We start from the raw sequence: 25,850 nt of genomic DNA, 5'->3' as shown, positions 1-25,850 counted from the left end.
CCCAGAATTGTTTAAAGTCCCCCTCCAGTCAAAAATGTTTTTCTTGTTCCTACAGTTGAACGTTTGAGCTTCATTGTGTAAAATATTATAGGTTCAGCCAGTTTTCTGTGTGCTCATTCAAAATTGTAAGGGGCGGGCCTATGTGCACAATTTCTGACAGCACAAATGGTCTGGAAGCTAATCCTGGTCCAATAATCAGCATATATGTCATGCTGAGACCAGAGGCCTCCAGTGCACAGACACTGAGAACAGAATTAATAGTGATGTAGGAGACGTCTTGTGTCGATGAGGGAGAAGGAGCAGGTGCAAATATAAGGATTTTATTGCGGTTATCATTATACCTTTTGTACTGTTATTATTTTTTTGCAAAAACCATGTCCGACATACACTGGAGAATTTTTAATGTATGCCTTAATGCATGTTTAGAGGGTATTTTTAAGTTATAATGTCTGAAGTCATTGGTCACATTAATGTTGAATTCTGTTCCTCTTCTGTTTATTTGTTTTTCCTTCTTTTGGTTGGATTTTTGTCTGTTTTTTCTACTAAAGACTGCATTTCCTTTGGCCATTTGTATTCTGATATCTTTCGACTCAGCCTTGCTATCTTGGAGTGTCAGTTTCAGAGTGGGTTCATGTGACTGTTGTCATTCCTCTGTCAGCTGGAGTGGATGTTTGACTCTTGCGAGGCTGGAGTGATTAGGGGGGACTGTCCACTTCGCCTTTGTTCTCTCAACAACAGTCTTCATTTTTTCCACCATATATAGTTCCCTGTACTTACTGTAGCTGCTCCAGTGGTGCTCTCTGTTCACATGGTCAAGAACTGCTGTGGTGGACACACAACAAGTGCTTGTTAGCTTCCCTCTCTGGTTGTTTTTTTTCTGTCTCATTTGACTCTGAGACCATAATTAAAGCCTGTGCTGCTATGGCAAAATATATTGACACAGCCTGCTGAACTGCTGTGATAAAACCTAAAAAACAGCTTGTTTTGTCTGCCCGTATGATGCAGCTGGACGTGTAATGCCAGGGTATTTACTGACACAGACATAATAGGAGCTCTTGTGGTTAATGATGCAAACTTTCTATTGCCTCAAGCTTGTTGTGACTGTCGCTTCTTTTGAGGGTCAATATAGCCAATTACAATACAGCTATAGTCATTGATCTGTGTTCATGTTGTGAGATAACTTTGCGAATATAAAACGGTGATCGACTTTCCCAGTGCAGAAGAGCAGAAATCAATGCAATCAGATCACTACTTTAGTGTTCGTTTAAAAAGAGAAAGAAAGACATGTTAGTGGGTACAACTAAATTGAGTATTTGGCTAAATTTTATGGAGGATTGAAACTGCTAATATCAGATAAATAAATAAATAAATAAATGGCTCAGTGAATAAATTAATATTAAATTAATTAAATGCACCAAAAATGGTAATTAATTAGTAATCATCTTAATTAATTCATAAAATCTGACATGAATTGCTATTTCTGCTTTAATTTGCCTCCATATTTCTTTACTTTTGTGTTAATACAACAATTTATTTTTCCCCCCCATAAATTTACATTTTTTAAATTGATTTATTACTTTTTATTTACGTATTTATTCGGTGCATTTAATGTCATATTAATTGATTTATTGAGCCATTTGTTTATTTATTTCAGATATTGGCAGTTTCAGTCTTGCGTAATATTGATGAACACTACCAGTGATAGAATAAGATGCAGCAGTGAAAAATATTCAAACTGCTGAAATCAAGTAGAGTTATTATGCTTCCAGATAAGGGCTGCAGTAATATTGAACAAGGTCCACTGACTGGACCTTGTCCAGAACTTTTAGCTACATCTGGTGGCTTTCACTCAGCAGATGGAGTTTGCTCAGTTGTCAGGAAAATATAATTAAACAGGTCACATTTATTTTTTCTTAGCACACGATTTAACCAGATTCATGTGGACATGGCCTGTCATGCACTGATCCCACAATCATCACTTTTTCAAGACCGTTTTGTGTTTTGAGTCTCCTGATGGAGTTGTTCCAAACAGATTGACCAACACTTGTTTGAAACCTGTCATCTTCAATGTTTGTAAAAAGTTGTTTTTATAATGCAGTTTCAGCCAATTTCTTTTGAATTCAAAGCCTCATAACAGCCCAGTCACTTACAGTGGTTTCATTCGCTAATAGTAACAGGGACACCACCTGATGGTGATTCAATCACACTTTAAATTAACACTTGCAGGGTGAGAAATGAATCTGTTCCACCAGTCAAGCTGCTGACATGACAGCAGTAGTGAAGAAAGCACAGCTTTCAACCCTGGTGATTTCACCCCTAAACTACTGTCTGAAATAACACATCATGTTGTTGTTGTTTTGATATAAATCACTTTGTCTGCTAATAGTGATTCTCGGTGTGAGACTTTTAATAATATATTCCGAAGAATGTTTTTACCATAAAGATACATGATCTTTTGAAGTGGGATTCCCTTTCCTGTTATTTTCAGTCCTTCGTTAGCAGTATAAGGTCAGCAGTTGCTCAGCAGTGTGCTCTCAATATTCCCCAGTCTGGTTTTCAACATCAGCGATTGCCTTTCCTTGTCTCAGAGCTGAAGTGTTCATGCGCTTCTACAGTTTCATCTGGAACAGAAATGAAGGTTTAATTGGGGAATTGGATCTGCCAGAACCCCGTATAGGCAGGTTGCGTTGTGTTTGCAGCCTGTTATGAAGAACACATTTTTGTACAGCAATTCACATTTGCAGAATGGTTTGCTGTCTTTTTGTCACAAGGAGCACTTGTTGTTCTTGTTCTGTTTTGAAGAGGACTTTGTAGCTTTTGTCATAGTTAATCATCAACATTTGGATGAATTGACATGGCAGCTGTCCTCTGATTATTTTAATAGAGGCAAGAGAGACATTTTTCATTTCCTTTTCTCTAAAACCTGTGTGGTTTTTGTTTGAAGCTAACTCTCTTCTTAGTTTAATGCCCTCAGTTTCTTCTGTTTGGTTAAAAAAAAAATATAGTGATTAATCTGAGAGGGAAAGTCAAATGGTAAATGCGGCAACTGCCAAAATCTTAGCACAATAAAGTCAGCTTTAAGCAATTTTTAAGAGTAAGTCACAGCCATTTACTGTGGGTCTGTCACAGCTGTCAACACATCTTGACAGATGTGTGTAGTCAGTTTATACTGTATTGTAGCTCTGCTATGAATGGCACTACTTAGACACAGAAGGATGAGTATGAAACCTTTGATGTTTTTGCTTCTTTCTGTCTCTCTGTCCGCCTTTTGTGTGCATCTGTTTTTGTGCGTAGCCACGGTCTGTGTTCTGCTGCAGCTGATGTTGAAAACATACTTTTGAATATTCTGAGTACTTTGGTCTTGGTTAATAGTTTTGTGGTTAATAGTTGCTTCCACAGCTCTACAGTCATGATCTTTATTCAGTGTCTTAACCCCCTTTTGTTTTCAGAGGGTGAAGCAGAAGAGACAACTGTAGTGCTGACTAAAGTGGCTGAAGTGAAAAGAATTCCAGGTAGAGGCACTGAGACTCTGCCCATTTATACTGGGTGACTGTTGGGAATCGGATGATTTTAAACTGGGCTGTTTTTTTCCATGGAGAATAATCTCTGCTAACTCAACAATGAAAGCTTTCCATTTTACCACTTACAACTACCTATCATCTTTTTAAAAAAATTTTTTGTTGGTTTAATCTAAAAAATGTTTGTGCTCATTCACTCATTCAGTCCTTATGGGTAACTCTGTGTACCACTTCCATAATAACCACAAAGACTCAATGGGGGCTTTCTGCTCTTAATTTTCCACTTCATTGGATTTACTGTGTTTGAATTAATTGAGATTTATAATTCAGCCTACTGGGATTAAAGCTATTAACCTCCTCCTCCCCCACCTCTTCTTCCTTTGTTATGTCTGACATTTGCAGTTGGCTTTTATATTCAAGCCCGATGCTGCCGTAACAGACTGACCTCAAACAGTGCTAACTGACCATTTTGTGTTTCAGAGCTGGAAACGGACATCGCCGTGGGACGAATAGTAGGCTCAGGTACATCTGCAGCTCCCACCAATCGAACCCCCCTACTTGCTGTACCTCTGCCATTTTGAAAGAAAATGATAGGGCCTTTTTTAAAGGAACAGTTCACCCAAAGACAAAAATTCTGTCATTATCAACTCACCCCCATACAGATGAAAAATCTGGTGAAGTTTTGTAATCCACAAACAATTTCTGGAGCCTTGCAGCCAAACAGTGTGTAGTGTACAACAGTGTAGCATTCTTCCTAACAACTGAGGTAGATTGGGACTTGTTATAAAATGTTAAACAGCCAAAAAGACAAAACAAAATGGCTCAATACATCTTGTCCGACATAATCCAAGTCTCCAGAGGATTTGAAAAGATGTTGTTTGAACCCTTTTTTAAGATTAATTTTTCACTGTAGCTGCTAAGCAAAAAGTTTTAGCTTCAGACCATAATTTTGCCCTAAAAAAGGGTGTAAGTAAGCTCTTTTCAAATCAAATTTTCAGATCTCAGAGCTTCTGGACACTTGGGTTACATTATTTATGTTTTTTTCAGTTGTATTTTTAATGTCTTCAAACAAGTCCCCATCTTTTTCAGTTATTTAGGAGAATGCTGCATGTTTCAGAAATGTTTTGTGGATTACAAAACTTTCCACCTGACTTTCTTTTGGCATGAGGGTGAGCAGATAATCACTGAAATTTTAGTTTTGGCTGAACTGTTCCTTTAAAATCCTGCAATACTTCAGCAGCCACATTTGGGCTGGGACGCTAGCAACACTTTCAAAAAATCAGCCAACTTGGCCTACCAGATCTGCCACTGATGGGAAAAAAATCCAAGTCGTTATAGTACTAAAATACCGAATTTGGTACCCATGGCAACTAGTGGGGAGTGAAACATCTGCTCAACCATGGTCCTCCACATGAAGCTGCTGTGTGATACAACAGTGCCCTCTGTTGTTTTGGCTCAGTAACAAATGGTTGGCGAGTGAGTCTGCAGGAGTTCTGGTGTATAATTCTGTAAGGTTCCACAGACCAACATTTGTCTTACTGGTAGGATCCTGCCGCTTTAATTTCTCCCGAGCTGTCGACTTGGCCCTCTGGCTGCTTTACGCTTCTCAGCAGAAACACACACACACTCACTCATCTTGGCTGCTATGGCAAAGTCCTCATCCTCCAGGGCAGTGCTTGGATCCTTCCCTAACCAGCCGTCACGCATTCCCATTGTCCTTTGTTTCTTTATCTTTCTCCTCCAGCTTCTCTGTGAAGACAAGATCCCCACCACAGGAGTAATACCACGCTCTTCCTACTTTGAACTAATGCTCTGTCATGCTAGATAGCTTTTACAGCATTTAACAGACAGAAATTAATATAACATGTTAATTGTTTTATGGACACCTGCCTGTAATCATCATTATAAAATATGACACCACTCAGAATGAAGTTCTCATTTCTCCATATCCTAGTTTTCTGTGCTTCAGCGCTTCACCAGGCACCTATTGGCTGCCTCTTTGGTTGTCCATAGGTGATCTCTAACGTCTTTTCTAACTTTATTTTAAACTCAACAGATCGTTTTTGGCTGGCTTCTCCTTAACCTTGCTTGTTTGTCGCAAAAATCCTTAATTCTAATGCTTCTTTTCTTTTACATCTGCCATATTGTTTTTCCTGTGAAGATGCACAGGTTGATCACAGCTACAGCTAATGAGCTGATAGTTGAAATTATGTAGATTGGATGACCACAGCTAATGATCCAACTACATAAAGTTTCAACGACAAAGACACCAGTGCTTTGTATCTATGTGCTTTGTGACCAGCGTGCTAACAAATTTCCGTCTCTGTTTTTGTCTTTCTTCTCCAGTGTATGATAAGCAGGGTTTCCTGCTGCAGCTGGACACAAAACTGTGAGTACACCTCCTTCTAGTAAACCTTTCCGCCATTTAATGTAACATGTTTGGCAGTTCTCCATCATATACTGTGTGATATTTCGACCTTGTTGTATTTAGAACAGCTGGATTCCCAGTTAGACTTTGACTCCATTAGTTTAAATATGTTTTACAGCTTGTTCCACTGAACACTTACTCATACAGGTTCCGCTTGATCAGCAGGGAAACACAAAACATTAAAATGTAAACCTTCGGCCTATTAATCTCTCTTGATTTTTTTTAAAATAAACACAGCATCTCATTGGAGACCTAACCAAAACCTGGTGACGAATGTGCAGATTTAATCGGCCGTCGCAGTAATACATTAAGAGATTTGTGTGAGCCGAGATGTAGTTGGTGTGTTCCCGTTTATTCCAGAGCGGCTGTGGTTTGTCAGGGCGAGAACATGTTACGTTGAGTCATTACGCAGCCGTCATTGTGTCAGCGTGTCCGCTGATATGTGTATAATTCCCTGAATTGGTTTGACACTCTTGCACTGAACTGCCACGATAAGGCCCCTCTCTCTGGGCCTCCCATTACCAGTGGAGGCAATAATCATATGCTGCCATCAGCAGCCGGACTCTTGCAGGGCACGTCTTTCCACACTCTGCACACACACTGTAAGCACTGTGTCAGCACACACTTAGAGGTGGTTCTCACATGGGTTCAGTTTATTTAATACAGCTCCTTACATTATATCTACAGTATCATTAATTACTCTATTAGAGCATATGCATACAATAGTGCAATTCATCTTGAGGTATATTAGTTTTGTGATTTGGGCAATTTATTCCTGCTGGTGGTCTGAGTGATTGAACAGTGCCCACTAGATTTCATTCCCACCAAATTACGAATCAGCTTGAGGCCAATTAAGGCCAAGCTGCAAGTGAACAGCATCGGAGCCAGTGTTGTAAAAAGTACCCAAAAGTCATTCTTGAGTACAAGTAAAGATGCTGTGTGAAAATATTACATGTGTAAAAGTGAAAGTCATGCATGCGCAGAGCAAAAGTCTTTAAGTATGTGATATTAAGTGTGCTTAGGTATCAATAATACATTTAAAAGTAAATTATACATACATTTAAAAAATAATTTGTCTACATAAATACAGCTCATGAATAAATGTACATGGTTACATTCCATCATAATTCCTGCATATTGAAATATATTTGATCAGTATAGTAGATGCACAAGCAAGCTGCAGTCAAGCCTCTTCTCATGCCAACTCTGATTTCATGCAGTGCTAAGTCTTGGATGTCTCTCCCTTCTCCCTGTTTATTTGAACTAGATTCACTGCATACATCAGGTTATTAATGATCATGCTAGTAATCGGGAGGTTCCTAGTTTTAGCACTGCCAGTGTGATTATTTAAACAAGGCCCCTCTGTTTTGTGTTGCCACACACAAGGTGATAGAGCTGGTGCAGAGTTCTCCAACTTCCTAAGCAACTACGTTTTTTTCCCCTGTCTCTCAAACAGATTGTTTGACAAGCTCAGTTTTTGAAGCTTAGAAATGTGTCTGTATAATTGATAATCTGTTGTCATGATGTGTCTGATTAATCGCCCTCTCTGTTTTTTTCATGTACAGGCCACCAGAGTTGGCATACAAGTATGGCAACCTCAGTGAAGGAGTGTGCAAGCCGGGATACGCAGCAGCAAAGATGACCACCATCTATCCTAAGTGAGAACGATTGCTCTTTGTTTTACATGTATTTCCACATTACAGTATGGAGATAAAGCATCCGATGCAGGCAGACTCCTTTGAAACTTGCTCCAAGAACTTCGCATACAAAACTGAGAGCTTCACAAACAAATCATTTTAATTGGATGTCAGCCGGAGAAAAGCTAAAACTGTTACTCGAGCATACCACGGCACATGATGTCACTCCTCAAGCCGGCGTGGCCTTGAGGGATTTGAGTCAGAAACAGAGAAGCCCCCACATTCCTGTCCAATCAACTTTCAATCATGTTCTATCATCTTTTTCCCCCACCACAAAACCCTGTCTGTGTCCTTGTGATCCCCCTGTTACACAAAAGAACCTTTGTCACCCGAGTACAAGGTCTCCCATCCTTTCTCCTATCGCATCCTAGAGCCTTAGAGGCTTTCTCTATGAACGACACCAACCAACTGACTGTCCTGACTCATCACGAGCTTCCTGGTTTCCAGCCCACACAGTACACACAATCCTCCACGGCCCTCTCTGATGTCATTAGATCTTTTGATTTCTCTCTTAGCATCTATTTGCCGCCCATCTCGGCCCGATCTATAGGGCATTGTCCCAGCAGCATTCTTGGAGCTAAGCTAATAGAGGGGCAATTTACCACATTGCTGAACAATAGCCCATGGCACTTCAATGCAGTACTTGAACTAGTTGTATGCCAACCCCAAGTATTGAACCCAATGTATCTTTAGCCTGAAGATGCTGAATTATGTTCAAAGCTGTAGATGGGAAATAAAGACGGCACAAAAGTTCAACAACAAATTCCGATACACAAGAAGTAAAGTCGTCTTCTTTCCCAGCCTGTGTGATATTCTGCTCAAGTATTCTATTTGAAAGGGAAACGCCATCAACTACACTGTCGGCTGTAAATCGCAGCGCTGGTTAACAAGACAGACGGAGGTGTTTTGCGGAGCTGCCCTCCACATATCTGAAAGGCTATGTGTTAACAATGTCCTCCCTCGTAATGACTTCCTCTAATCAGCCGCACGTGTCGGATCAAAGTTCTATACAACACAGAACCCCCCGCCGGGAGCCCGCTGATTACTACCACCTTCAACCCAGTCACACACAGGTCAATGGGCCCAATTAATGCAGCACTTTTTGTGTATGTGTGTGTTTGTATGCACAAGTGTATGGATAAAGGTACACTGCATGTAGTATGTGATTTATTGTGTCCCGTGTGAAAAGAAGTGAACCAATTAACATCTGTTTGTTAACCTGTGTGTTCTTTCTTAATCTCAGTCTGCTTTTGTATGTTTACCAGGCAAAACAAATTAAAAAGTCCTTGTTAGCATTTTGCCCTTCAGTTCAGCTGTCAGAGCAAACCTACTTAACCTCTAGCAGTGAGGTCCTGTGGCTGCCCCTCTAATCATCTCCTTCTTCCTCCATGTTTGTCTTCTCTGAAGCCCCTGCCCCGCAGAATCCAATTTATTTTCCACACCTGACCCCCCCTCCTCTTTACCCAAAACTGTTTGTATTAGAGCCTTAAATCAAGTGTTGGCAGTGAACTCGAAGCGGCACGGTTATGAAAATATTTCCCGTGAGAGATGGACCCCTGCAAAGGAAATGAGCACAATGCTTCCTCGCGCATCGGCTGTTTTGGGAGCCCTCACTTTTTATTTAACAACAAGCAGCCCCCTGTCTCTCTGCTTTGTCAGGATGTCAGTGACTGACTGTCGGTCAGGGCTCAGTGACTCGCAATGGTCCCATGTTATTTATAGCCCCTTCTGGCCTCAGAAGTCTCGGGTTTAATGAATCTCCATTTGTTTTGGCAGGACAGGCGTCTCTGAGTGTGTATGCCCCTGTCAGGTGATGTGAGGAGGAGAGAGAGTCAGGTGAAAACTGCTTCTCTCTCTCTCTCTCTGTGCTGTCATGCTTTAAAACTTGGGGATAATGAGGGTATCAAAGACCGATTAGGGTGCTTGGAAGGGGTTTAGGCTAACCGGAAGGCCTCTCGATAATATCGGCCATGTTTGGTCATTGCGCCTCAGAGCTCGTGAACCCATTGCAGTGTTATGTTAACAAGCCATCCAAGATTCCTGCTGAGAAACGCGGGCGTGTGATGGTGCTTGTGTGTCCTCTTGATTCCAGTTTAAAATGCCATTGCCAGTCAGTGCAGTCTGTTGGCGGTAGGAGCCATGATTTACAGGTGGGGAGAGGATGCGGTAGTAAGTACTGGCGGTCTGGTTTCCGGTAACGAGACAGTGCAGCAATCTCTGTAACTGTCTCCTATCATAAACAAAATAATACACAGCAGCTCAATAGATCTCTCCAAGGCGCCTAGCATTGTCTTTTCTGTGTATGTGTGTGTGCTGATTGATTATTTAGGTCTGACATGGCGTTCCGTGCACGTTAACGTCTCTCTCTCTGCACTCCTCGCGTCCACCCAGCTTGACAGCAGGTCATAAAAACACACATCCATCCTGAAGCTGCACTGGGGTCGCAGGCGTGACTAAGAGGAAATGACTTCTTTTGATTTCAGGACTGCACTTAATCAAAGGGAGACACACACACACTTATACAGACACACAGGATGAGGAAGGGGCGATGCTGGAAGTAGCAGTTCACAGGGCTTTAAAAACATTGGTCACAGACGTGCTTTTGAATATCTAACTCAATTTGCTTTTGAATGTGGCAGGTTCAGTTGCTTTCTCTCTGGAGTAGTTAAAAGGGACAGTTCACGCAAAAACCAAAAGTACATATTTTTCCTCTCACCTGTGGTGCTAATAATGTTGTGAGTTGTGGAGTTTTGGAGATATCAGCCGTAGAGACGTCTGCCTTCTATCAAATATTATGAAACTAGGTGGCACTCAGCTTGTGGAGCTCAAATCGCCAAAGAAATACTTTTGAAAAACTCCACAATAATGTCTCTTTACAGAAATCATGACCCGGTTATTCAAGATGATCCACAGACCTTGTTTTGAGCAGTTTCATGCAGGAACTATTTTCTCACTACCGAACAACACCTGCCTACCGTATCTCTGCGCAGAAGGACGCGTGCATCTACTCATGGATGAAAAGCTTGTGCTAGTGACAGCGTGGGATGTCGACATTAATTGCGTCCTCCTTGGCTGAGCTGTAATGTTATCTAGCTTAGTTAGCCTCTAGTCCACAAGAGATCTATCTAGTTGTATTATATTCGAGAGAAGGCAGATATCTTCAAACTCGCCAACATGTCTCACACCAAAACAATCTAGATGGATAAATAACACTACACATAAAAAGGGAAAAACAATTTTTGGGGGGAGAACTGTCCCTTTAACTTGTCAGGGGCAAACACAATTATTTCATATTTAGCCTCAAGCCTCTGTGAATTTTCTGTATGCTTGTTTTTTGGTGTGTTTTTCTTTAAACTGGGAGAACAGTGAGAACAACTTCCTCTACTCTAGCTCAGTTTGTAGAAACAGTCTTGCCCCAGATCATTTGAGGAAAAGTATTCTGGCACGGGCAAGTTGTCAAGGCAGATTTATCAAAACCTTGCGTCAGCTGTGATTTAGGCCTGGGTGGAGAGGTTATGTTGATGGATTACACAGTGCAGCCGCCTTCTGTGTCTCCCCATGCCTCTCAGTTTTTATTACCCGAAAGATTCTCTAGCTACCTTGCTAATGTGTGTGCAGGCTTTGCTTGTTTTGGGAGGCTTAAGCAAGGGAGGTGGAGATTCTGTTTGGTTAATGACAGCGGAACAAGTTAATGCATTTATCACTCTGTAGCTTACTGTCCCAAGTGGAGCAGGGATTATGGGAAGCCACAGGGTCTCTCTATGGAGAGGTGAAAAGGTGTGAGGGTGGAAATGCACAGCAAAATAACTGATTGTTACTCACAGAATCAAGAAAAAGGTTTATTATAACATAGCACATTTTTTTGTTCTTTGTGCTCAGCTAATGAAAAATGTCTTTCTTCTTCCTCTTCCGGTTCTCTCCTGCTTCTGCTTGCAGGTTCATGAAACCAGCACCCATGTTTCTTGATCGGAACTTCAAACGCCTAGCAAAAGTCAGCAATTACTTACCTCCATTTGGATTCAAAACGCAAGGTAAGAAAGATTCTTTCCATCACTTCTGTTCCACTAGTGACACCTACTATGTATTTTTAATGTGTTTAAAGGGTAACTCCACCAATTTTATACATTAGTGTGTTTACAGGTTTTGGGGAGTACTACTACATATGTGAATAAGTAGTGTAAAGGCTTTTTGATGCATGTAGTAAAATGCATGTATGTAAAATGCCAGTGATGTCACTGAGTTGCATTGTGGGTAATGTAGGCGTCAGGTTTTCGAAAGCAGTCAACTAGTCTAGCATCGCGCTCCTATAATACTGTTGGACAGTTTACAAATGATTACAATTATTTTTTATTCTATGCATTCTTCTTCCTTTTCAAAACCTGGCGCCTACATTACCCACAATTCAACTTGGCCACTGAGTGACATCACTGCAGGCAATTTTTCAGATTACTTGCAGCTTCCTCTTGAGCCACAAAAGGCTTTATACTATGTTTTACTTTTCCAAGAATTGTAAACACTTACTGAAATTACTGGAGTTACCCTTTGAGACTGGTTTCCATAAAAAGCAGAGACATTTGCGTGTAGACCAGCTTGACACTGGCTGCGAGGTACATCATTTTATCTGAGACTGTTAAACCGTCTGATGGAGTTGGTATCAACTTCAGATTTGTGTGTTTTCAATAATGTCCAGATCATTTTATATTGTTGTGTAAAGCTGCCAACATGGATCAAAGGAGGTGATGAAATGAAAAGTAAGGGTTGTCAACCTTCTTCCCTTATCGTGAGGTGTCTGTCAGCTTCTCTCACTGCAGCTACTTGTGTGATCAACGATTAAACTTGTCAGACCGAAAAACAAGTTGTCAACGTCTCTTATGAGACAAGCGACTTTATAGCCTCACTAAATTGTTATCCTGTTTTTCCATTTTTAAATTTGTGAAAACAATCTTTTTAAGCTCTTTTCATCATCAAGGTTTCACTCTGATGGTTCAGCTGTGCAGAATGCCAACGTTCTGCCACTCTGCACTTTTGATCATACGTCATTGTTGCAAGGGTGATGTTTTTGGCAGAATATATTCCGCCTCGGGTCTGTTTCTCTGCTGTGGCCTGAATTCAGACGAAGTAAGATTAATGCAAAACATGACCTTATCTTTAACTTATCATCCATGTTTATTGTTTTACTTTCGAGTAGGTATGAGTTCTGTTAGCTGGTTTCTTTTTGGATCCGGTTACAAGTTGGCAAACGCCCAGACTTTTTAAGCTCTGACACCAAAAAATCTTAAACCAATCTCTTTTATTAGCAAAGAGCAATGGAAAACATACAGGCAGCAGGCTTCTCATTTTTAGCCAGCTGACACTGGTTTACAGCTGTTCATTGAATGTGTCTGATACATCTGCTGCTCATCTCAATCATTAGGCTACTCCAAAAACTGTGTTTCTGCCTACTTGGCCAACAAAAGGTGATTACACGTCTTTGAGTAGAGTTATTTTAGCCTTAAGCTTCTTGCAAATGTTGAAAGATAAATGTAGTGACATTCAGTCAGGGATTCTAACAGGATTAACATTCGATAAATGGAATAGATATTGGATGTGAATTAAAAAACCTTCGAAACCATCCCTTCTGGGTTTTATTTTTGTACATGGCTTGTTTAAGAAATGTTTTTTTGACAGTTGACTACTAAACATCAACATTGGAGGGTCCTTGAACACACTGTCAGAACAAAGTTCCCTTCTTGGAGCTGGAGGATATGTCAGAAAAGGAGGATTTGCGAGTCGTTGTGTTAAATCAAAAATAATCCTGTTTTAAACATGAGGCTCAAAGAAAATCACATTCTCTGCATGACTGAAAGTCTGCATGTTTCACTGTGGCACATTGCCATTAAAACTATGTGGAATTTAAATAGATTTTTACCCCTGGCCCGTTTTCAACCTGGTGTTCTGACCTTCTGACCAGGGTGAAATGGGATGGAAAGAAACAGGATTTGTCATAATACTCCAGGGCTGTACCGAATACCTTTTTTTTGTTTTGAGGTCTTGAAATTAAACCAACTTTCTTGAAGTAAAACTGAATCTGGCGATTTCTTTAACATTTTTCTACAGTTGTTGGTATGAAGGCGATGACGTTTAAATGGAGCGACAAGTGAATGCGGATACATAAGATTTTTTCGTAGTGACTTTCGTAGTAATTGCTATACTAGTGTTGGAACCAAAATATTTTTTGTTATTGTGGTTACATAAATGCAATTCTTGGTGCCAGACGGACTAGTATTGTTACGATACTGGAATTTCTTAACTTCGATACAATATCTTGAAAAATATTGATATTTGATACCATATGCATCGTGGGGATACCACAGGGAAAAAATGACAAAATATAGATTGAAGCACAAAGGTGATGTGAATTTTGGAAATGATCACGTATATCTTTCTTTCAATAAATTTTGACTTTTTTCTGCAGTTGGGCAGAAAAAACTGTGTTCAAATCGGCTTCTCTCATCATAACAACCTTATAAGTGATGTGCATTTGCTTGTGAGATTAATTCTATCTTTGGACCGGGGAACTCATGTCTCCCAACACTCCAACTTTAATGCCTCCACACACACTTGTACTTGTTCCCTTCCTTAACACACACTCCAGTACTTCAGATATCAGACCAGTACACAGTGCCATGGGAACTGGAGAGATAACATTAACCCGGCTTCAGTGACATGCTCTGTCACATATTTTCCAATACTTACCAGCAGAAAGAACAGTGAATGTTACCTTTGTGCTTCGCTGTCATACGAACACACACACACTCACTGTCTCGGTCACTATCAAAAGGGCACTCCCTGTGCGAGTGTTCCACCTGGTTTTTGTTTTCTCCACGGACTGCGGTGGCGGTGGGGTTTCCCTTTTAGCGGTACTCATGTGGAGAGATGATACGTGTGGATGTTGAATAGAACGCCACAAAGGATTCCAAATTGGGAACATGGAGTGGTGGGGGTGGTGGGTGGTAGTTTTATTTTTACTTTTCTTTCTGCCTAGAGGTATCTTCAGCACACATCAACCGTAGCATGAGAACAGTTAAGCTGCGCTGATTCAGTCGCAGAGGAAAACCACACTTGTGAGGACTGCAGGCCAGCCAGTGAGCGGTCAATTTGAGTTTTGAATGAAATCCTTCTGCAGTCCAAAGTAAACTTAATAAGCTGCTTACATGATGATCATCAGCCAGAGGTTTATACAGTTAAACATATATTTTTCACAAGTCAAAGATTTAAGTTTAAAAGTTTTATCAGTCCTCTGCAGTAAGGCTAAAAAATGATCAGATTAATCAATAATGCAGGTAATCGGTAGTTGCAGTTGCCCTACAGTGCTTTATGTGCTCTTTTTGCGACCACAAGATTGCAGAACTTTTAAGTAACACCTCCCAGAACCCACATTACGTGGAGTGCCCAGAACAGCACAGTGCTTTGAAACTATCCGTCACATCGCCTACAATTTGAGGTTAAGCTAACAGACACAAGCCGTTGAACAGTAGTTCCTGCTAGTAGTTGTTGATGAGTCATTCACTTGAATCTGCTCTTTATCAAGCTGAGTGCAGATTACACTGTTTTATTCACCTTTACCATTACTCTGATTCCATTTACATATTCAGAGTATGATGTTTACATAAGCTTTGCCTCAGTCACATGATCAAACTTTGTGAGAGGTAATGCTCCATCTTTTTTGTAACATGAGACAAGAGCAGGTGCACAAGTGTGAGAGTAAATTCATAAAAACTATTGGTCAAGTTTAAGCAAAACAATTAATGGAGGCTCCTGAAGGGTAATCTGTAGTGCAATTGGCAGCAAATGAATATGTGCCAGTTGCAAACTGGTGCCAAAGACTCAAACACACCTCAGATTTGCAGTCTTCATCATGGCAATACAGATGGCCCCACCTTTGCATGTACAGCTACGTATATTTAAGGATTCTTCAGTTATCTACATCTTCAAGCGGTTATTGTATTATACTGCAATCAAATTATTATTTTTACTTTTTTACAATGGCGAGTCAAAAGCCTATTAAGGGGCAGTCCTAACAAATACCACTCTGTCATCACTTAATTCTTTGGTATTGTTTAGGCTACACTCATCCCAACAATGCGTCTGTGTTTATATGTTGTGTGATGCTTCCGATCTTCCTCCACATAACCAGCAAAGATTTTTGTCATTTCACAAGTTCCATGTTGGACTAACGTCTGAACCTACAGCCGTTCGTCTTTGGCTCCAACACGAGACATACTTGGCTGAAGTGTTTACCCCGGGTACTTATAACAATTAGCTTCCATGTCGTTCTCTGGAAGCGAGTCCTGCCCATTGTGATTTTTCACTTTTCACCCGCTTGGATCCAGGTGTGGTCCTCGGCCTTGTGTTTATGCTGCTCGGGGTGATGCTTGACGCCAGACATCGACACCACATCCAAACAATGGGCTGTTGCTCTGTTCGCCTCTCCTCAGCAGGTTAATCATTAGGATCGTTAGCCAGGGTGAATGGGGCTGTAATGTGTCCTACAAACTGCTGTGAGGCCCCAGTCTAAACTCTTGTGGTCTCACTCTCCCTTTACTCTCGCTTTTGCTGTTGCTCTTGGCCCCTCTTTGTTGTATGGTGATTATATTAAGTGAAATTTGAGAGAGCAATGAAAATACCGCTCATTTTTTTTTAACAATGGTGCTTCTGCATCACTAAAAATGTACCATGGATCAAAGATAGCAACAGCTGTAATGGAATCTGCACATTCTGGATGTTATGATAGGTACGAGAGGCCTAAAAATGGTCAGTAGAAGAGAGAAATTTAATAACTAATGCTCGAAGCATGACTTGAACAGAATGCCCCGTGGAACATGGCAGGAATGTGTGCTATGGCTAAACATCCCCGTTTCTCACTCCTGCAATCAGAGGGGTGCTAGCCACGCAGGGAGACGAGCTCAACATCGCCCACTTAACAAGGAGAATGTGCTTGTTTGAAAACAGCATTCCTCTCTGAGTGCTTTTATGGGAGAGTTTCTACATACACACGCATACCATCCTGAGCTCTGTATGTCCGTCTCCTCTCAGATTCACTCCTCAGGAACACAACAGCTTTTTTCCCTCCGTTATCCCATCAGTACTATTCCTGAGGGCTGATTGGTCACTCCTTATCTGTGAGTGAATAAACGGAGAGAGGTGTTCTCTCCTCCAACTGTCTTAAAGACCACCTAGATTGCTATATCTCTGCTGGTATGTTGAAGTCTGTGGCAGCTTGTTAATCTTTTAAAGGAGCAATTCCCTCTGGTTTTCGCTCTTCATATATCTAATTTTCATTATAAGCGCTCATCACCTCTTCTGTGATGTTTAAACACTGCACTGCTGTGCAGACGCTGACGGTGGCTGACCCCGATGATAGCGCTACATATATCAGTGTCAAAATATGAGATAGAAAATCTTCTGATGAAGAGAATTTGACACTAGGTGTGTGTCCAGTCTCCCATTCATTGCCAAGAAAGCAATTATCCACCACTGTATTTATACACAAACTGCTCTGGGCTGTAAAATTAACTACACAAGTATTTAAAGTCAGTACGCTCATATAAAATGTACATTTTTAAAGGTCCCTCTACATTCTTTATAAATACTGTGAAATGATCAGAACACTAAATTGACAAGAAAGGCACACAACTTGTATTCAGAAACTGTGCCTTTTTAAACGAACCATCAGGACTCCTGTAAGGTCGTGATTTCACTGCCCTCAGCCACGCCCCCAGCATGTCTGTGGTTGCAAGAAGTCTGGAGAGCTGAGGTGGAAACAATGTGGGTGGTGCCTGCTCAGGCCTGTGAGAGCTAACCAATCAGAGCAGACTGGGCATTTCAGAAGGGGGGGCCTTAGGAGACAGGCGCTAAAATGGACCGTTCAGACAGAGGGTAAAATGACGACATTAAAAAAAGTAACGTGTACGATGTCTATGTATTGTGTTGCAGATTATATCTATTGAAGTTAGCATGCTAGCCCTGTCCCGTCCTGGTCCAAAGCTCCTGTGCTAGGCTTGTAAACAACAAAACTCCCCTGGTCCTCTGAGATAAAACAAAACTCCATTACATAATACTTGCATATTGCAGAAACAAGTGAAAGGGGGTGGAGTGGCTGAGACAGAGACACCAATCACCTGATTACAAGACCCTGTAATCAAAATTATTTTAAAGCTGTTATTTTAAGGTAAAGTTACATAATGTTGCTTTAATTGTCCTCTTATGTTGTTTATTTCTTTTTTTTGTCTTTGCAGAGAGAATCATAGACAGTATTTTAACTACCACAAAAAATTACGGACTTGGAGAGGAGCTGGACAGGTGATTGTTACTGCTCACCCACATTTAAAGTCCTGTTTTTGTCCATATATGAGTTGTCAATTTTACTCACTTCTGACGCTCCCTCCCACCCTGCAGTCTCAGCTGTAAAAGATGCATCATTGTGGGCAACGGGGGCATCCTGTCCAACAAGTCTCTGGGCTCCCGTATAGATGACTACGATGTCGTAGTGAGGTAAGATGATGCTGCAGTAAAATAAAATGCTATAAAAATGAATGAGCAATTTTCTTTCAAAACAACAGTATTGTGTATAAAATATGTATATATTGTAGACTGTGAACTGTAATACGTCTTAATTTAAACAACACGTTATTGAAAGGCATAGACAGAAGATGTATTTTGTGTTGGCAGGTTAAATGAAGCCCCAGTAGCTGGTTATAGTAAAGATGTTGGGACCAAAACCACCGTGAGGATTACCTATCCAGAGGGAGCCATCCAGAAGCCCGAAAGCTATGAAAAAGACTCCCTTTTTGTTTTTTCCGCCTTCAAACCGCTGGATTTCAAGTGGCTCAGACAGATGGTCTTCAAGGAGAAACTGGTAGGAATATTTTTAAATCATTAAAGAATGAAAGTGAACATATTGAATAGACACACAAAACCCTGAAAGATCTAGGAGCGGTGATTCATTTCTGCATGTTTTTTTTGTTGTTTTTTTTCCCCAAATACCGTGAAAGAGCAAATCAGGCATGCTCCCTCTCTCTCTCTCTCTCTCTCCTGCACCCACTGGATTTCTACTTCTCTGGGTGTCTGAATGTTTCTGAATGTCTGAGTTATGCGTTTTATTTTTAGCAGAACATAACAGTGTAACCTCTGATCACATTCTGTACATTCCTTCCTGTGGAAATGTAAGCCGTTTTTGTAAAGAGGTTAAGTGGACAACACTGGTGTCTACTATATAAAGGGGATGTTTCAGATTGTTTGAATGCTTAATGTGGAATGGACAGTTGAGAAAAACCAATGACTAGCAGACAAGTTATGTTTTCTCTCGGAGAACAACATCACTCAAAGGAGCATGAAGAAGATTCCTGTTGTTGCCAATCTAACCTGTTCTCATGTTTTGATGTCAGCATGCTAATACGTATGAATTAATTTACTCAGAACAAACCTTTTGGGTGTCCTCATGACTGCCACAGTTAAATGACTGAGGCTGTGAATTGGCTTCTTAATCACAAGGGTCAGACTGAATGGCAGAACTGGCTTTCCCTTATCTTTTGACGTATTACAGAAGGCAGTCCTTTTTTAATGGCTCCTGTCTCCTTTTATATCCATTGTTATTGAAAAAGCTCTCATAAGCACTTTCATTTTGTTCATGTTGAACAGTCTCTGGTATCCCTGAGATTAGGAGTCTATTCAACTCAAGGACAGTGGGTGCACTTCGCAAAGGTCTTCATAGAGTCATTAAAATGAAGGGAGTCTTACATTAAAGGATGTTTTTATATGTTTTAGCTTTTATATGTTAAATCTTTTCATTTTATTTCACTTTACATAACTGCAGTTTATTGCAAAATAACACAAAAAGATTGTAAATACCAAATTTAGTTAATTAAATGATATATACTGTACATAACACATAACATGGGCCATGCAAAAGTGGTTCCTAAATGCACAGGTTGTACACAGACTAAATTGCTAAACTTTTTTGCCTCATTCTTAGTGAGCGATGCTTCTGTCAACCCAGAACTGAGGAAACCTGCTTTACTTTCCAGCACAGCTGTGTGACCGACAGATCTGCTGTCAGCTTGATATTTTTACAAGGTGACTTTTGTCAAAATAGTACAGTCATGTACGAAAAAAATAAGAAAAGGACAATACCATTATAATAGGGGATGGAAAGGGCATTCAATGGCAAGCTGAAACTAAGAAATAGTGTGAAGTTGGATTAAAGGTTGAGAGAACAGAGGAAAGATGGAGGGAAAGGATGAAGTGAAACAGGGAAAGGGATAATAGCTTGGGAAAAGAAAATGAGAACTGGAAGGTAATAGTAAAGTAAAACGGAGGAAAATAGCTTGCTTGGCTGGCTGATGGCCCCTTCGGCCTTTGATAGGGCCCAGATTTTTCTGGTGTGTCAGGAGCAGAGGACAGTGGAAATGGCTGCCTGGGATAATTGATCTGGCCCCTGGCGTTCGACTCAGCCCGCTTTGATCTGCTGAGGAAGGAAGAATGTTTCTCGTGGGTTTAAAATCAGGGAACAGAAAAAGAAATCTGTGTCTTTTGTTCGGAGCCTTGATGATAATGTGTCAGAAGAAAACTGACAGATGTGCAAAGACCCATGAATGGATATGGATTAAACATTCAGTCACTTAGGAAAAAAACAACATTAACGTCAACAACATCTTTTTTCATCTCCATGCGATAGCAGGATCTGGTTATTTGATTAGTAGGCTGTTTGCTATCCACAGGCTGGACCACATCAGTGCTTTCATTTCAGGTGAGAACTAACTGGGTCAGTGTCTGCTGGTGGATTTCTGTCGGAGCCTTTCTTACTCACCTGATTCCGCAATAATTAATATCCTGCTTCCTTTTTTAGGCTTGGCTATCAAAATAACAAAGGTGCCAGTGTTGATATTTACATGTTGAAAGAACCCTTCCCTGCGCCTGCAGGCTAGTATGGTGATAACTCGGTAACAGCATGCAGACTCTCCTCACGACATGGTGTCATCAGACATTACCTACATGTTTAACAAAAGATGGCACCAATGTAGACATACATATAACAAACATCACACATATATCAGACAAAATGTAGTAGTACATAGGATTAGATTTACCCAAAACCATTGTTGGACTTGCTAGTAAGAGTCCAGACCCCAAGAATGGCAGTGTTGGTCTTTTTGCTCAGTCCATCGGTTTAACTCATTGGGGTGTGTTGGGCTCTAATGCTCTTTCTGTTATTGTGCCTTGAGATTCATGTTCAGGTACGAGTGTGAGCTGGTGTGTCCATAAAGGTTGAGAACTACTTTATGTCCATTGTTTATTTTGTTATATATGCATATTATGTAGCAGGTGTCAGGTTAATTTCAGTGTTAATCTCTCATTTAAATTTCTCTGCACATCTCTCAGTTTAGGTGATATTTTAAAGCTGCTACAACACACTTTCTTTTTTGTTGATTGTCACGGCCCCTGTGGACAAAAACGGTACAAGCACTACTGCATTGTGTCTAAAGATCTTAATCTGACTATTGCATGTGTTTAATACAATTTTTTCGTCTTTAAACTCAGCTTTTTGCAGGATGCATAGCAATGAGGTAATGTACTGAATGTGTCCTCAGCACTTCGCTATAAAAAATTTAAAATGTCACTTTAGGAGAATACACAAAGATGAGTAGCATGTAGATATTAGCACACATGTAGCTACATAATCAACATGAAAGCATTTACAGATGCTGAATGGTGACCTTTTTTCAAAAAACAAACTTTACCGGGGCAACATGATCTGTTTACAATGGAAAGTGGATTTGAAGTCTTAGCGACAACAAGAAAGGACCTGAAGTGCTGTTAAAAGACTGTTATCCTTGCTTAATTGTATGTGACTCACACCCTGCATAGACTAATGCAGTGGAAACATAAACATGTAGAGTGTTTATGTGTGTATGTACATGTGTTTTCTGTGAACTCACGGACACTTTTCCATCAGTGACTCATGAATGTTTTGTTTCATTTTTTTACCTATTTTTTTCCACTTATTACCAGACTAAATCATTAGAAGGCCGCTATCAGAGATTTTGTTTAGAGGATACCACATACTTCAGGATACACAGCATGAGGATCATCAGGATGAGGAAGTCCTCACCAAGTAGCAACAAGCATCCCTCCCTTTATCCATGTAGTCCATCCCAGAGGGACAGTTGTCCTTTGGAGGCTTTTATGTCCGTCGGTCCAGCAGGGATTTTCTTTGTGTGACCTGCACACTCACAGCTGGAAGGGATGCAAAACCTTTTCACTCTCCTTCTGCGGTTATGAAAGCAAGTGTATGTCTTTTTTCTTCCTTTTCTTTGAAAGGTTGGTGGGTGGTGAACAGTTGTTGTGCAGCCTCAAGTGAGTCATCCAGCCAGTATCTTGCGCTATTGTGGCTTTTCAAATGCCTACAGCGCTGTCTTGGATGGCTGAACAGAATACAAATTAGCGAGGCAATTTCCCAATCTGTTATTTAGTGTTTTGTACACTCACAAACACACACACTCGTACATAAACTTCCACACTCTTACACACACACATACTTCCTTGACCTTGGTCCTGATCAGATCTCAGGCCTGCAGACAAAGTACTTTCTCTGAATTTTAGATCTACTACGCATACAACTACAGCACCGCAGCATCACAAGGCTTCCAACTTCCCTAATCCCTCATTACCGCGGGTCTGTGTGATTACGACTGTGTCACTCTGCTTTAAAGTCTGACCCCACATATGCTGGTTGATTGCCCAGTGCCATGCTGTTTACAAATGTGCTCAAACATAATTTCCACAATCACTGATAAATTCTTTTTTCCTATTTATCTAGTTTCAATTTTTCCCCTCGTGCACACGGCGCACACTCACAGTTCATGCTCACACAGCCGCAGTTGTTTGTATATGTGGGGATATTTTCAAACAGAGCCAGTGAAGGATATACAGCCGGTGGTAAACACGGGGTTCGAAGGTGGAGTGCCGGTGTTCTATCTCTCCTGTTTGTTTACAGGAGCTCTGCCTGCTCTCTGCAGGCCGGAGAGATAAATGATGGATGGAGACAATTTGAGGAAGAGAGTACTTCTCCTTTAATAGAAATACAGCCAGGGGTTCTTCATCAGAAGTATGAAAATATTGTAGCCAAGCCAACATTTTAAAATACATTGCACAACTCTTAGGCGATGCCAGAAATCGAGTATTCAAGGAATTACAAAAATAGCCAGTTGCTTCACATGACTGAACAAATTTCCAAATGAAGTCCTTCCTGCGGGAATATTGTTATGAAGCATTTCCTACTGTTAATCTCTGTGTGACGCCCAACTTTTTTCAGCTTGTCATTTCAGCCCAAAAAGTTTGCTGTAACTTGATCATTGAGGATGAGCTGTGGGACTGAAATAACAGATATATGGCTCCTTTTTTAAGCCCAAACATCTGCGCAGAAGCCCAAAGTAGCATGCATACATGCATTCATAAACATTTACATACTTGTAAACATGGATTTTGAACATGAACCAAGTGACTAACATAGGGTCCGGATGTCACTGATTACCATGAGTGTTGTGTTTCAAAAATGAGTCACCTACCTCGCCCTGCAATGATTAACACTCAGACCTGCACTCTTAGTTCCTTTAGTGGTATGTTCTGATGCAATGGATGTTGGGCAATTAAATATTCATGCAAGTTTAAGGAAATCTTTGACATGTCACTAGAAGGAATAATTTGTTTTTAATTCCATTTTTTAACCAAATCGCCAGAAAACATTTTAGCATGATGTTCTTATGCTCTTCTTCAGTTCAGGCACAAAAACCATGTGGTTATGATTAGGAAAATGTCATGGTATAGCTTAAAAAAACCTGTTTTGGTTGCCACAAAAATGGCTGGAGATTGTCCTCCTTCCCTTGAAAAACGGCCAGTTTTGGATGCCACAAAAAACGCCTGGAGATGGTTCGATGTCCTGTGAAAAATAGCTGTTTTTCGCAAATAACACAGCTGAAGATGGTCTACCTTCCTGTGAAAAACACCTTGTTTTGGTTGCTACAAAAATATGATTGTCTGAAATGTCCCTGCAGACTTAAACTCCGGTCACCCGTTTGGCAGCCTCATAGCTTCCCCTCCAGCTCCTGATGTGAAAGTGATGTGTACAAATGTCAACCTCAGACAAAAATGAGGTTGGTAAAAACGAATTTGTATGTGGTTAAACCTGATAAAAATAGGTGATTGACACCTTCCCCATTGACAGTAGGTGAGCATTTCTGTTTCTGTTTAGTTTTTTGTTCGTTCTGTCTGCTGTCTGAAAACTGGGAACAGTAGAAAGCAGCATGGAGCCTGGTGACACTTTTTTGCATCTTTTACCTCAGTCTTTCTTTCAAACTCGACTCGACATCGACTGAACGATGTTTGAGCACTGCGTGAATAGAGATGGATGGAAAACTATTGGCGCACCAACATCTGGAACTTCAACGTGCTTCATAGCATCACAACACAAAAGGGGCAAAACTAGCCTGTCCACTCGGGTGTCATGTTTCTATCACTGCCGATCAGAGATGGAGCTGATAAACACCCCTGACGACTGCAGAGTCATTTGACCTGCGAATGAATGCCGATTGTACCCAGTCCTACTGCAGACAAAAGCCAGACGTGTGTGGGTATTAGTGGGTTTTTTGTCCAGTGTGAAAGGGGTATTCGTCAGATACCAGCAGGGTCCTGTCACTGGGCCAAAGGAGCAACCTGTTTTCTCCCAGAGAACCATGTTACAAGCCTTAAGGGTCACAATACTGTCAAGTGTTGGCACTGTTTTCATGTTGGCTGTCATGGGAGTGTGGAGACAAGGGTTTCACACACCGGGTAACGCAAGAGAGGCCAGGAAAAGAGAAACCACCGTGACCTCAATGAGGCCAGAGGTCTTGGTATGTGTCAAGAGAAGTAAAGGCAAATTGGTGAATGCTTGAGATTCCTGACTAACAAACGGGAATAAAACAACCCAACCAGGATTTTACCCCTCTCATTTTTTTGGAAACCTCGCTCCTTTCGACATTCTTTCTGAAATGGTTCCTCTTGTATGTGGTGAGACACTGCAACTTGTAAACTCAAAGGTCCAACATGTACACAGTGCTAATGACCTCCAGACAACCTTAATTGTGATTGTTGGCAGTTCCGAGCTGCCATTTTTTAGATCTAAATTGCTCTAAGTCTACCTTCTGGAATCCAGTCCACCTCGTTTGAGTCGTCCTCCCCATAAACATCAAACACAACCACATCCTCAGACACTCGTTTACAGGACCGAAGAACCCAGATCGAGCCAAATTGTATGATAGCTGCCTACCAAGGGAGGAAGAGCATTTGTGTTATTCCAACCGTACTATGAGATCGTTGTGGATAATACCCAAGAATCAGGCATATACTGTTTCTAGTTACTACTTGCGGCTGATGGAAGGCTGAGGCTTGTTTGTGTTTGTTTACATTGAAGGGCTTTAAAGCCACCCTCAGTAAGCCAGCAGATGTGAAACCCCTCATATTACAGCTTGGTTCAGTGCTCCACATTTCTCACTCAGCCCCTCAGGAGCTATAAACTATCTGCTTCATTCAATACAGAGAAACATTTTGGGTTAAGGTGAGTTAAGTTTCATTGGCCACACTGAAAACCATAAACGCTGGTTGGATAACTCCAGGCTCCACAACATGTTTCTGATTTGGAACTTTTACATTAGTCTTTCACCGCCAACAACCCATAGTTACTTCTGACATTTTAAGCAGTTTTGTATGTAACCTAGATGTTTTAACTACAGATATAGTTTTAGAAAGTTGTACATTTTCAATTTCATCACTTACTTGATCATAGTTCTTAACCCTCTGTATGTGTCAGCCCACATCACTGTTTCCATCTGTTTGATCACTCACTCGTCTTGGCTTACAGTAGGTCTTGTCCTCACCCTCTGACATTGTCCTGCTCTAATCCTGCGCTTAAAGCTCCTTTGGTGATGGTTTGTATGGCTGTGATTTTTTTCCTACAGCTGTGAAATTACATGACAAATACACTTTGCTTTTGAAAAGCTTCTGTTACACTTAACGTTGCTGGCATTAAGAAACTGAGTGCTTTTATGGTATTAGTTAACTCTTAGTGACTCATTAATGGCACCTCCTTTTGAATCAATTAGACTTGGGAAGCAGAGCAGTGAAAGTGAAATT

The 25,850-nt window shown here is 40.8% G+C and overlaps 1 protein-coding gene across 7 annotated transcripts in view; it reads left to right on the top strand.

Annotated features, from left to right (window-relative positions):
- The window catches only part of st3gal3b (ST3 beta-galactoside alpha-2,3-sialyltransferase 3b), a 51,507-nt gene that overhangs the window by 13,238 nt on the left and 12,419 nt on the right, over positions 1-25,850 (top strand). For 5 of the 7 annotated variants that reach the window (XM_073491212.1, XM_073491213.1, XM_073491214.1 and 2 more), the window contains 8 exons: positions 3,450-3,512; positions 3,999-4,040; positions 5,865-5,907; positions 7,512-7,604; positions 11,580-11,674; positions 17,921-17,984; positions 18,081-18,176; positions 18,354-18,540. In XM_073491212.1, coding sequence (XP_073347313.1) covers positions 3,450-3,512; positions 3,999-4,040; positions 5,865-5,907; positions 7,512-7,604; positions 11,580-11,674; positions 17,921-17,984; positions 18,081-18,176; positions 18,354-18,540 — 683 coding nt within the window. The remainder of the gene's footprint in view (positions 1-3,449; positions 3,513-3,998; positions 4,041-5,864; positions 5,908-7,511; positions 7,605-11,579; positions 11,675-17,920; positions 17,985-18,080; positions 18,177-18,353; positions 18,541-25,850) is intronic. The other 2 variants (XM_073491216.1, XM_073491217.1) reach the window with 2 other exon arrangements.

This window comes from Pagrus major, chromosome 21, assembly GCF_040436345.1.
Source record: "Pagrus major chromosome 21, Pma_NU_1.0".
In the NCBI taxonomy this organism is placed as follows: domain Eukaryota; kingdom Metazoa; phylum Chordata; class Actinopteri; order Spariformes; family Sparidae; genus Pagrus; species Pagrus major.
This window is presented reverse-complemented; position numbering and strand designations above follow the sequence as displayed.